This window comes from Staurois parvus, unplaced genomic scaffold (assembly GCF_062004578.1).
Source record: "Staurois parvus isolate SC_StPar_1 unplaced genomic scaffold, SC_StPar_1.0 ptg000244l, whole genome shotgun sequence".
Taxonomy (NCBI): domain Eukaryota; kingdom Metazoa; phylum Chordata; class Amphibia; order Anura; family Ranidae; genus Staurois; species Staurois parvus.
The window spans coordinates 6,339,497-6,351,825 of NW_028318040.1; the positions used below are offsets into that span (position 1 = coordinate 6,339,497).

General features: G+C 42.9%; 1 protein-coding gene across 2 annotated transcripts in view; it reads left to right on the forward strand.

Moving 5' to 3' along the window:
* Positions 1-6,209: 6,209 nt before the first annotated feature.
* Positions 6,210-12,329, forward strand: part of MANBA (mannosidase beta) — an 80,528-nt gene continuing 74,408 nt past the window's right edge. For both annotated transcript variants that reach the window (XM_089680536.1, XM_089680537.1), the window contains exon 1: positions 6,210-6,628. In XM_089680536.1, coding sequence (XP_089536662.1) covers positions 6,407-6,628 — 222 coding nt within the window. In that variant the 5' untranslated portion in view covers positions 6,210-6,406. The remainder of the gene's footprint in view (positions 6,629-12,329) is intronic.

Below are 12,329 nucleotides of genomic sequence, written 5' to 3' on the forward strand. Positions count from 1 at the left end.
ACTGCGTGCAAGGGGGGTGAACCTCCTCTTGAATTGCCTAGGTAATCTGAGCGGACGCGGGGGCAGGTAACCTGTCAAAACTAGGTATCCACTAATTGTGTTTTTTTTTTAAGGGGGGGTTGTGTGGGGACCCTTGGTTTCCAACAGCCCTGGGTACCACACAGCCTGTACCCACTTCACCAGCACAGAACTACATGACACCTCACTCCCAGTGACATTATGAGACTTCTTCTTGAGCTATATGTTCCTGAGCTTCTCTTCCGTTACACCTTTGGCTGGGTACACTTGATACCCTGTAGTGCAATGTCAGTCCCTGTATGTGGGGCACCAGTGGCTAGGGAAGGGGCAAAGCTCACAAAGCCCCTCTCTACTGGACACCCTTGACATGTCACCAAGACTCCTGCTAACTGGCTGCTTAAGCACACAACATTGCTTCAGTTGCCCCTAGGAATGGCCATACGGTCTCTTTTCCTTCCAATGCAGGTTAGACCTCGTAATGTGTTCACATTGACTTCTCTTCATCCCCCTTCTAAGTCCTGTTCTTTGATATGCCATGCATGCACCTCTTTAGTGACTTCAGACAGGGAGATTGATTTAACAAAGTTCTTTACTGAATCAGTTAAATATAACAGATAACAGTTTTCAGCAACATCTTCCAAAATCTGCTCCACAAAATAATTATACCCTAATTAGGTGAGAAAGTCTTTAAGTCCATAAGTCCATGTGGCAACATAAATCCATATCCCCTGAAACCACGGCTGGGTTCCCAAAAGGGGTGGCAAGGCAGCAAACTGGAGATCACATCCTCAGCAGCACTCTCATTCTTTTCCCAATTAAGAGCAAAAAGCACTATCTTACCTGAATACAGGTTCCTTTTTTATATGATTTGTCCAGCACAAGGCAGTACTCCTCAGAAAAGATTGGGAAAGTCTGGCTAGCAGAGTTAAAGTGATTGTAAAGCTTTGCATTTTTTTTTAAAATAGGAAACATGTCATAATTACCTGCTCTGTGTAATGGTTTTGCACAGAGAAGCCCCAATCCTCCTCTTCTCTGGTCCCTCCGCTTGAGCTGTCTGCTTCTTTCCCCTGCCGAGTGCCCCCACAGCAAGCCACTTGCTATTGGGGCACTTGTGCATGCTTGCTCCCGAGCTGGCTCTGTGTGTCCATTGACACACAGAAAGTGGCTCGTTCCTGCCCCCTGCTGCCTTCCCACTGTCTGTGACTGAAAGCAGTAGGAGTCAATGGCTCTCGCTGCTGCCCCTCTGTCCAATGAGGAGAGAGCTGCCTTTGTCGTGTATATCGTTGGATTGAAAATTACTCAGGTAAGTATAAAGGGGGGCTAGGCGGGTGAGCAGCACACTGAGAATACATTAAGGTAAAACACCTTTAGGCTTTAATCCACCTAGCGGTTTTCCCAAGTCTGGCTCGGGGTTAAATGTAGCTGTCAAAAGCGGTAACCCCTGAGCCAAAGTCCTGAGCCAAATGCATACCTGGTCCTGCGATCCGTGTCCCGGGTCCTGCAGCCGCCTCGAGCCATCTCCTCCAACCATCCCCTGTCTCCTTCCCGGCTATCTCACGCTGATCTGTGTGATCCTTTACAGCGGTGACAGTGCACCACTGGAGGGATTTACAGGTAAGCCTTACATAATGTGTGATGCACACTATAGCACATTATGACATTACCTTGCAGGGGACTTTTTTTTTCTTTTTTTCCTTTCTTGCTGTTTACTGCCACTTTAACTGACAACTATGTGTAAAAAAAAATTGGGGGCAAAAAAATAAAATGCTCCTTGGTTCAACATACCTCTCAGCAAATTCCTTGGGGTGTCTACTTTCCAAAAAGGGTCATTTGGGAGGTCTTTGTACTGCCCTAGCATTTTAGCACCTCAAGTAATGTGATAAGCAGTCAAAGTATAAACTGCGTAAATTCCAGTATACAGTATATAGCATAGTTTGTAAACACTGTAACTTTCACACAAACCCATTAATATACATGTATTGGGATTTTTGTTTACCAAAGATGTAGCAGAATACATTTTGGCCTAAATTTATGACTAACTGAAAGTAATTATAACCGAAAGTAGTTTTTTCAAAATTTTCAGTCTTATTTTGTTTATATCACAAAAAAATAAAAAAAAAAACCCATTAGTGATCAAATACCACCAAAAGAAAGCTCTGTTTGTGTGAAAAAAGGACATAGATTTCATTTGGGTACAGCACTGCTTGACCGCGCAATTACCAGTTGAAATAGCGCAATGCTGAATAACAAAAAATGGCCTGGTCATTAAGGGAGGGGGAGTAAATCGGCAAGTGGTTAAAGATCATACAATCTAATTGAATAGTGTATGGTCAGCTTATAGGTGGCCACACAGGTTTTGATATGATCATTCAATCATTAACTTAATGCAGCTAAAAATACCAAATAAGAATTATAAACCGCAGCCCCACCAGTCGATCAATTTAGGGAGTTTTTAAAGGATAAGTTCACTTTTGGGAATATGTTACATGTTCCGCCCGTTTTTAGGGTGGAACACATAACATATTCCCATAGCTCAGTGTTTCTCAACTCCAGTCCTCATGGACCCCCAACAGGTCATGTTTCCCTCAGATGAAACAGCTGTGGTAATTACTAAGGCAGTGAAACTGATCAAATCACCTGTGCAAAATAATGGAAATCCTGAAAACATGACCTGTTGGGGGTCCATGAGGACTGGAGTTGAGAAACACTGCCATAGCTGCAGCCTCGTTGCCGCCCCCCCTCTCCCTCTGACAGATAGTATGGGGAAACTTCTCCCTGTACTATGTCAGATTTAAAAACAGCGCAGCCGTGCGGGGCTCCGCCCACACGACCGCATCATTCATTTGTGAATGAGAGACTACAAGTAGGGCTGCTGTTAGAAACCACGGGGCCCCATACAGCCAACCTGCAGGCCCCCCCCCAAAAAAACACACACAAAACCCTCAGTTATGAATGAACACAGCGAGCGATCGGTACTGATTATTCATTGTGTTCATTCAGGAACAAAAGGGGCTGGTAAATATGACAAATTTACTGGACCCTTCCTCCACTCTCCATCCTGAAGGATCCTATTATGTTTTTTCAGCCTGGGCAGCAGGGGGAAACGCAGAGGGAGGGTGATGGGTGCAGCAGGGGGTGGGAGCAGTTATTGAAACTGATCCCCTGTATGGCTCTTTCTGCGCCAGCTGAAAACCTGCAGGAGGGAGAAAAGAAGAAACCAGCTTTCAACTGCTGCAGAGAGCGCCATGCCCCACACCATGCCCATCGCCCTCCCTGGCCACATCTGATTCATCCTGCTGCCTGGGCCCCCCTGTGTGCACCAACCCCTGGATGGGCCCCGTACAGGAGAACTGGTGGTACCCCCTTATCCGCGGCCCTGACTACAAGTCCCGACAGCCATAACGACTGTCAGCTTGTAATCCTCAATGAACTACCACTGTGCTGTGGAGCGCCGTGGTAGTTCATTCATTCTTCCTGTCAGAATATCTGCTTGGCATCCAGGGTTGCCACCTCATCCCTTTAAAACCAAACACATATTAATTACACAGGTTCTGCGGCTCATTAAAGTGGTAATTAAACTCATATAGTCTAGATTCACACCTAAGTGTTTTCCGCAGCGTTTTGCAGAAACGCATTACAGTCCATTTAACATGATTTCCTATGGGACAGGTTCACATCTGCGCATTTTCACCCAGTGCGTTTTTTGGAAAGGGTCAGGGACTTTTTTGAATGCAAAAAGTTGTATTTTTGGTTCTATAGACTTCAATGGAGATGCTGCAGAAAAGCATGTATGTGTTTTTGCTGTGTTTTAAACCTGTCTAGCAACAAGAAAAAAAACAAGAAAAACGCATCAAGGTGCCTAAAGCTCCATTCACACCTATGCAGTTTGCGTTTTGTCCGTTTTGCAATTCGTTTTGCATTTTTCTACATGCGTTTTCATGTTTTTTTTACAGTGTTTCGTGTTTTGTTCAGCTCTTTTTTTTTAAGTGGAATTTTTCTTTGCTGGGCAAAATAAAAATGCAAAACACAAAATGTGGCAAAAACGTACTACCATGCATTTCAGCAGATTCTTCATTGAACTCTATTGTAGCAAAAATGCTGCTTTTTGCTTTTAAGAGTCCCTGACCCTTTCCAAAAATGCAGCAGCTCAAAAAAGCATAGATGTGAACATGTTCCATAGGAAACCATGTTAAATGGACTGTAGTATCTGCAAAAAGCACTAAAAATGCATTGGTGTGAACAGAGCCTTAGTGCCTTATCTGAATTAAATTATCCTCAGAACCTGTGTAATTAATATGTGTTTGGTTTTAAAAGGATGAGGTGGCAACCCTACATACATCCCGTACGGCATGTAGGTACTCTGACAGGTCTGCAGGAGACCTACATGGCATCAATGCTCTACTGATCACTGGTGCAATGCTTTACAGGCCCCTGTGGATAAAAATAATAAATGCACATTTTTTACCTGAAAATGTGCATTTATGATTTGTGTCAAAAAGGAGAACTTATCCTTTAACCCCTTCACGCTGACGTAACACAAATATGCGGCCTCACAGAACTGGGCTTTTTTCTGTGGGGCCACATATTTGCGTACCTGTCTTTGTGCTGGGAGCTTGCCACACAGCTTGCTCTCAGCACAAAGATCGGGGTGTCACTGAGAGCCCTGGGTCCCGTTCTAATGATCAGGACCCGGGACTCCTGATTCCGGGTCACATGATTGCTGTGATAGCCTCTGATTGGCTATCACAGTGATCAGTCACTGTACATCCTGCCCCCTTGTTTGTTTATTTTTCTCTGAATGGAGGAGAAAAATACATTGTATCTCTCTCTCTCTCTTTGCATAGAGGAAAAAAACAACTGTTTGTTAAAAAAAAGAGAAAAGTAAATAAATACTAAAAAAAATAAAATAAAAAATAAAGAAAAAATACCTAGATCAAGGTTTGATCTAGTTCAGTGCCAGGGTTAGTATTTGAGTCAAGGTCAGGGTCTAAGGTCAGGATTTGTTTTTTTAATTGGTTTCAGTGTGTTTTAGGTAAAAAAACAAAAAAAAATAAAATGCACACTGTTGTTTCTGGGCTGTACTGTGGGTACAAACAACTGACATACACATATATGGTATTGCTGCGATCGTCAAGAGCTGAAAAATTTATTTTGGGTTGTTATTTGGAGGTAGGTTATGGTTGTAACAAGAAACACACAGCTAAATTAAACAAAAAATATTTTTTTTTACTATTTTGGGCCAGTTTTCCTTTGCTAATAAAAAAAAGTCAGGAGATATCCATTACCATTTACCACCAATTTGTCCTGAAAATAACGCGGTATAATTCACCTGGATGTGCAAAGCAGTTGTGATGATATGTACGGTTTTACTAACACATGTCAACGTTGAAAAATTGTGCTTAGGCATTAAGATTTGCTTTACCCTTAGGCGTGAAGGTGTTAAACAATTTCAATGCTGGCAAGATGATCATTCATGGCAGAATTTTATTGATTGTTGCTATTTAATCAAATGTATATATGCATGTGTATTAGACAACTGATCATGATCAGGGGCGGACTGACAACTCATGGTGCCTCCAGGCAATAAGGGATCATGGGGCCCCTGTGTCCTTGCCCACACCCAAAAAAGCCTATGAAAAAGCCAATGAAAGTTACCAGGGGCATATCATGGGGCCCTCGGACAGTGCCCGAGTACTCGAATGGTCAGTCTGCCCCTGATCATGATACAGATCAGATGATTTAAATCATTTCTAGTAGATTGTATTTTCAATAGATACCATGAGTGTAGCATTGATACGTTAATAGATAATAAATCTCTTGTTTGCGATCGCTCATACCTAGCTCAATCAGAAAATGATACTTGTGTGTTAGACAACTGATCATGATACAGATCAGATGATTTAGACCATTTCTAGTAGATCGTATTTTCAATTGATACCATGAGTGTTGCATTGATACTTTAATAGATAATAAATCTCTTGTTTGCGATCGCTCGTACCTAGCTCAATCAGAAAATGATACTTGTGCGGCACTTTTCCATTTATGAAAGGTTCCGTCAGTAAAACTGCTTGTCTTCTGTAGGCATGACCATGTAGCAGCTTTTGTTCACTTCCTTCTATATTAGACAGAAACACCGCCCCTGGAATGGCAGTCAGCATGTTAACCCCGCCTGGATCACATACTAGTCATGACACATGACTCCACCGGAGAAGGAGGAAGCCAGTATCCCTTTATCTGAAATAAAGCCATTACAGCTACCAATCTGCGAGACCCTCCCCAGAAACATGGGGGCGACTTGTACATTCAGCTGACTGCAGATTTCAGCAATTGGACATCAGCTACACTGCTAGCAGATAATAGAGTCACTCTGGCAGCTCTGGTTAAAGCCATGGCTATAGGATTGGATTCAGTACTAAGGTCTGTCAAGTGTTGGATGGTTTTGGGACTGCTGCAGATTACGTACGGAAGTTTGCGGGAGCGTAATGTTAATGGACAGGTGTACAGCTTGAATGGGAAATGGGCTCTCCGGAATTCAAACAGCTCTATTAAGTTGTATGGGGACGTGCCTGGCTGTGTGCACACTGCATTATTTTCCTGGGGGCTCATTGAGGTATGGACTTTCTACTTCTATTCATTACTTCACTAAGGTAAAACTCTGAAAAAAGAACACGTGAAGGTAGAAATACAGTTTCTGCTATTGCTGGTCTCTTTATGAAAATGCTAGTTTTCTGGCCTCAGCACTTTGAATCACTGGAGGATGCCCCAAATCATCTTTATTTTTCAAACTCCTATCTAGCAGAACTCAAAACTTGTGCTGGTTTTATACTCCGATGAGCTGCAGGCCCCAGGTCATTCCCACCCCACAGCTCGCCATTTTGTTATGTGAGCTGCGGGGGTGAGAATGGCCCTGGCCGCAACTCATTGTAGTTTAAAAAAAAAAAGAGTGCAAATTCAGCTACAAGTGAGTTCAGAGGACACGCAAGCTTATCTCTACTGACAAGAAAGTATTGAAGTCTTTATAAGCCCTATTTTGTCAGTGCTTAGGCCTCATGCACACTTAACCTCAAAAATACCTTCAGTTGTGAACGAACACAGTGAGTGATTGGTACTGATTACTCATTGTGTTCATTCAGGAAAAGGGGCTGGTAAATTTACTGGACCCTTCCCCCACTCTCCATCCTGAAGGATCCTATTATGTTTTTGCAGCCTGGGTAGCAGGGGGAAACGTACAGGGAGGGTGATGGGTGCAGCAGGGGGTGGGGGCAATTACTGTAATACCCTGTATGGCTCTCTCTGTGGCAGCTGAAAACTGGCAGGAGGGAGAGAAGAAGCCAGCTTTCAGCTGCTGCAGAGAGAGCCACACAGGGGATCGGTTCCAGTAATTGCCTCCTACACCATCCCGATTACCCTCCCTGGCCACATATGATTCATCCTGCTGCCTGGGACCACCTGTGTGCACCAACCTCTGGGTGGGCCCTGTACAGGAGAACTGGTGGTACCCACCTCAAAAATGGCCATTTTATTTTCTACCTGTAAATGCCCCTTCATGTTAGCCTATGTGTCCATGCACACACAGGCATTTACAGGAGTTTATATGCTGGGGAGTTTTAAAGAATAAGTTCACATTTAGCACCATATTCAGGGTGGATTATGTAACGAAAGGACTGGCCCCTCCCCCCCCCATTGTGACAGCTAGCGGGGGATCTTCTCCATCCCCCTAACTAGCTGTCACAATTTTTAAAAAACCCGGAGGTGTGGGGCATTCTGTGAATGGGAAAACTACAAGTTCCGATGGCTTTTTGCAGCTGTCGGCTTGTAGTTCTCAATGAACTGTCACGGTGCTGTTGAGCGCTGTGGCAGTTCATTGATTCTTCCTGTCACAGTGTATCTACTTTCCTGTACAAGCCCACAGATACACTGACAGGTATGCAGGAATATGCAATGCTTTCCAGGCTCACAAAACATAAAAAGTAAATGCTATTTTTTTTTTTACCAGCACAAAAATGTGCATTTATTTATTTTTTTTTTTTTGATGAGTTTTTATCCTTTTTTTAGGGCAGAAAAAAAACACTTGTGTGTTCAAGAGAAGCGTTTTGGCAGAAAAAGCTCCTAAACGCATCTAAGCCTTAGGCACATTGAGCCTGGGTTCACATATGTGGGCTATATTGCATGTGATTCGCACAGGAACCGCACCACATTCCCATGCGATTTGTGTGTGGTGCGATTGGAGCCATTTTGTATGGCTCTAATCTTACCGCACCAAAAACGCACAGGACCCTTTTTTTTGGTCCGCACTACAATTGGATTGCATGGGTATTCACACTTATGCGATCCGATTCTGTACATCGCACTGCATTTTGCGGACTGCTTTCGGGGTGTTGTTAACGTAACATACACATCCGCAGCGGTTCACATGAATGGGGTGCGATTCTGATGCGGTATGGAATTTGCACAGAAAACGCGTGAACTAGGGCTTTGTACTAACACGTTTATTAATTTCAATGCCCTGAATAAATGAATATACTGGCCAATGATGCAGCTAAAGTATGTGTGTGTGTATATATATATAGCGGCTTCAGAATAGGAGGATAGGAGGCTTCAACGCCTCCTGACTCGTCCAGAGGCGTCCATTTTGCTGCGACGCAAACGCTCCCGTTAGAACAGCACCATGTGCTGTAATGTGCAGGATTGGCAGAGGCGTTTGGGAAGCGGTAAAAACGCTTTCCAAACGCCTCTCTGCTGCCTGCACACAGCGCTAGTGTGAACGTAGCCTTAAAGTGATACTAAACCCAGGACCCTGCATTCACACTATCTGGTCTCCCACAGTACACACAACATGGAAATGCACTTATGTTTGTAAATATAAACTGCTAAATACCTTTTCTCAACAGCAGTTAGAGCAGTCTTGTGACTTCAGCAGAGCACTGGTTAAAGCTTGTAGGAGGAGTTTTCTTTCTGCTCTAGGAGGATGTGAAACCCCTGACCCTCTGTCTGGACAGTGCTGATTGGCCCTGTGCTGATCACATGCACTCTCCCAAGGGGAAAAAAAAACCTCTCTAGCAATACACACTAAACTGTGCATGTGACTACAGATTCATTCTGTATCAGGCGTTCATTTCAACAAGAGGAAGGGCAGAGAAGAAAGGGTCAAACAGCTTTTTTACACAATGCAGAGGATTAACCCCTTAGGCTCCACAGTGAGTATAACAAGCATGCTTTACTACATTTACAGACTGCTTTTATTGTTGTGAGTTTAATAAAACTTTAATTACACAGGTTCTGAGGCTAATTTAATGCAGATAAGGCATCAAGTGAGTTTAATTACCACCTTAATCAGGCACAGAACCTGTGTAATTAATATGTGTTTGTTTTAAAGTGATGAGGTGGCAACCCTACTTGCAAAGTGAAATTTCCCTTGAAATGTGTACAGCTTATTTGCCTTTAGTAAATCAACCCCTTTGAGTCCCTGACCTCAAACAAGTATGCAGATAAGGCTTATTTGTTAAATCAGAGGATGATCATGTGATACACCACTATCAGGGGCGGACTGACAATTCATGGGGCCCCCGGGCAATAGGGGATCATGGGGCCCCTGTGTCCTTGCCCAAACTCAAAAAAGCCTATGAAAAAGGTACCAGGGGCATCTTATGGGGCCCCCTACTGACCCCGGGCCCTCGGGCAGTGCCCGAGTTTCCAAATGGTCAGTTCGCCCCTGACCACTATGTCCCGTTTTAGCCTCAGTTCACACAATGAACGCATGTGAATCGCCTAGGAACCACATCACATTCGTGTGCAATTCACATGCGATTCAGGGTGATGTGATTTGAACGGGCTCAACTTGCACTGCATTGCACCAAAGACATGAATGCACTTTTTTTTTTTTTTTTTCTGAAGCTGCACTGCAGCTGGATCGCATGGTCGTTTTGTGCCATGAGATCCAGTGCAAGCAAATACACTGTGTGACCTGCATTTGGGGTGTCATTAACTTTGTATTGACACCCGCAGCAGATCACAAGGGCAACGTGATTGGAATGCGGTGCAGGAAACATGCACGGATCGCTGCATTTCCTGCATGGCATTAGTGTGAACCAAGACTCAAATTTCTTTTGAGCTGTAATTTATTGATGATTGTAATACTTGTAACACTTGTCAATGACTACTATACACCTCCTGAATCTGCTATATGACTCTATTGATCACTGATGGTACCTTTTTAAAGCCTATAACATGTCAAAATAAATAATTGTAAAATAAGAAAAAAAAAATCAGAGGATGAGCGTAATAGCACACAAACTAGTATTTTCAGAAGGTCAGCAGTGGCAGCCTGATATTTCATTTACAACAGATTTATTTAAAGGAAACCTACACAGAAAGAATATGGAAGCTGATTACTTACTAATGTATCTTTCTGAAAATGATAGCCGACTGGTTGTTGTGATTTCAAAAGCTTCAGTTTATTAAAGGCATATACTGTGTCTATAACATGTATTCAGCTCTGAAGCACTAACTTCACTTCTAAGTGCATAATCTGGATGCTTGGTTTGTGTCGGAAAGTGTAGACACAAGAAATTGACATCAAGGATTTGCATCAAGAGTGGATTTAGAGAAAAAAACAATTTTTAGTTTTTTTTTTTTTTTTTGTTTTGTTTTTTTTTCTACCCCCCTAAAGATTGGGCTCTCCATGGTTCCAAACTGATCATTGGATGAACTGGTAAAGACCCAACAGTCACAGTACACCTAAAAAAAAAAAAAAAAAAAATGTCAGGGTTTTAGAATTAAAATTAATCCAGAGACATCTGAGGCAGTATTTTGAAAAATATTACTGAAGCAGGGGCGGACTGACAATTCATGGGGCCCCCGGGCAATAGGGGATCATGGGGCCCCTGTGTCCTTGCCCAAACTCAAAAAAGCCTATGAAAAAGGTACCAGGGGCATCTCATGGGGCCCCCTACTGACCCCGGGCCCTCGGGCAGTGCCCGAGTTTCCAAATGGTCAGTCTGCCCCTGTACTGAAGTATAGTACATGTACAGGGGGTATAGAAAAGAATCTTTGCTGCCTAAAATGATGACACACAGTTTTTGTTTTATCCAGCTGTGTTTACTCTTTTAGAACGTATAACATCCAAGAAAGATAATTCCACATATCAGAAAAAAAAATAAATAAAAAACGTAATAACTGAGTTGGAAAAAGCATCACCCCCTTGTGTCAGTATTTTGTTGAACCATCTTTTGCTTTAATTCTAGCCTTTAGTCTGTTGGGATAATCTCTACTATTTTTGCACATCTAGATTTTGCAATGTTTGCCCACTCTCCTTTGCAGAACTTCTCAAGTTCAGGTAAATTTGAGGGTGACAGTGTGTGGACTGCAGTCTTCAAGTCATTCCACAGATTTTCAATGGGGTTTAGGTCTGGGCTCTGACTAGGCCATGCAAGGACATTCACCTTTTTCTCCTTCAACCACTGTGTGGTCATTTTTGCTTTGTGCTTTGGGTCATTGTCATTTTGGAAGAACCTTCTTCCCATTGACAACTTTCTGGCAGACGGCAGCAAATTTTCCTCAAGAATTTGACAGTTTGACAGTATTTTGCCCCATCCATTTTTCCTTCTATCCTGACAAGTGCCCCAGTCCTTGCTGCAGAGAAATCCTCCCCCTTACCAAATACCTTCCACTTCTTAATAATAGACTTCACTGTGCTTCTAGGCATTGATAAAGCCTTTGAAATTTGTTGTATCCATCTCCTGACTTGTGCCTATCCACAACTTTATCCCGGAGATCTTTTGACAATGCCTTGCCACAGTAGTTGATTGTTTGCTTCATTGACACTACCAGAGACTGAAATGCTCCAGGAAAGCTCCTTTCATGCTGAGCAAATCAAAATGACCACAGCTGATCAGTTGAAAGTCAAATGGCTTTGTGTGTAATTGTAAAGGTGATTAGCTACACAGATTGAGTTTACAAGTCATTTTTAGGAGGGGGTGATCCTTCTTCAAACTCGTTGATTCTGTTTTTGAATGCTTTTTTAGACTCTTCCTGTCTACATGCATTTGGCAATCACTGCATTCCTTAGGGTAGGTTTCCTAATGCTGACAACAGTGGACCAAGCCTGTGTAATGTGTGTTGAAAAAGCTACTTGTAGCCTCCATTTTAAAGCCTGTGTGACAATGCAGGAGTGCAGATGGAAGACAGGTACAGAGTGTTGTCATCCTTTTACAGGAATGTCATGACAAGATCACTAGGTATTATTGCTGCAGATTTAAAATTACTTTTAAAATGTTACAAAAACATGTTAAAGCTTATATAAGTATTTTTTG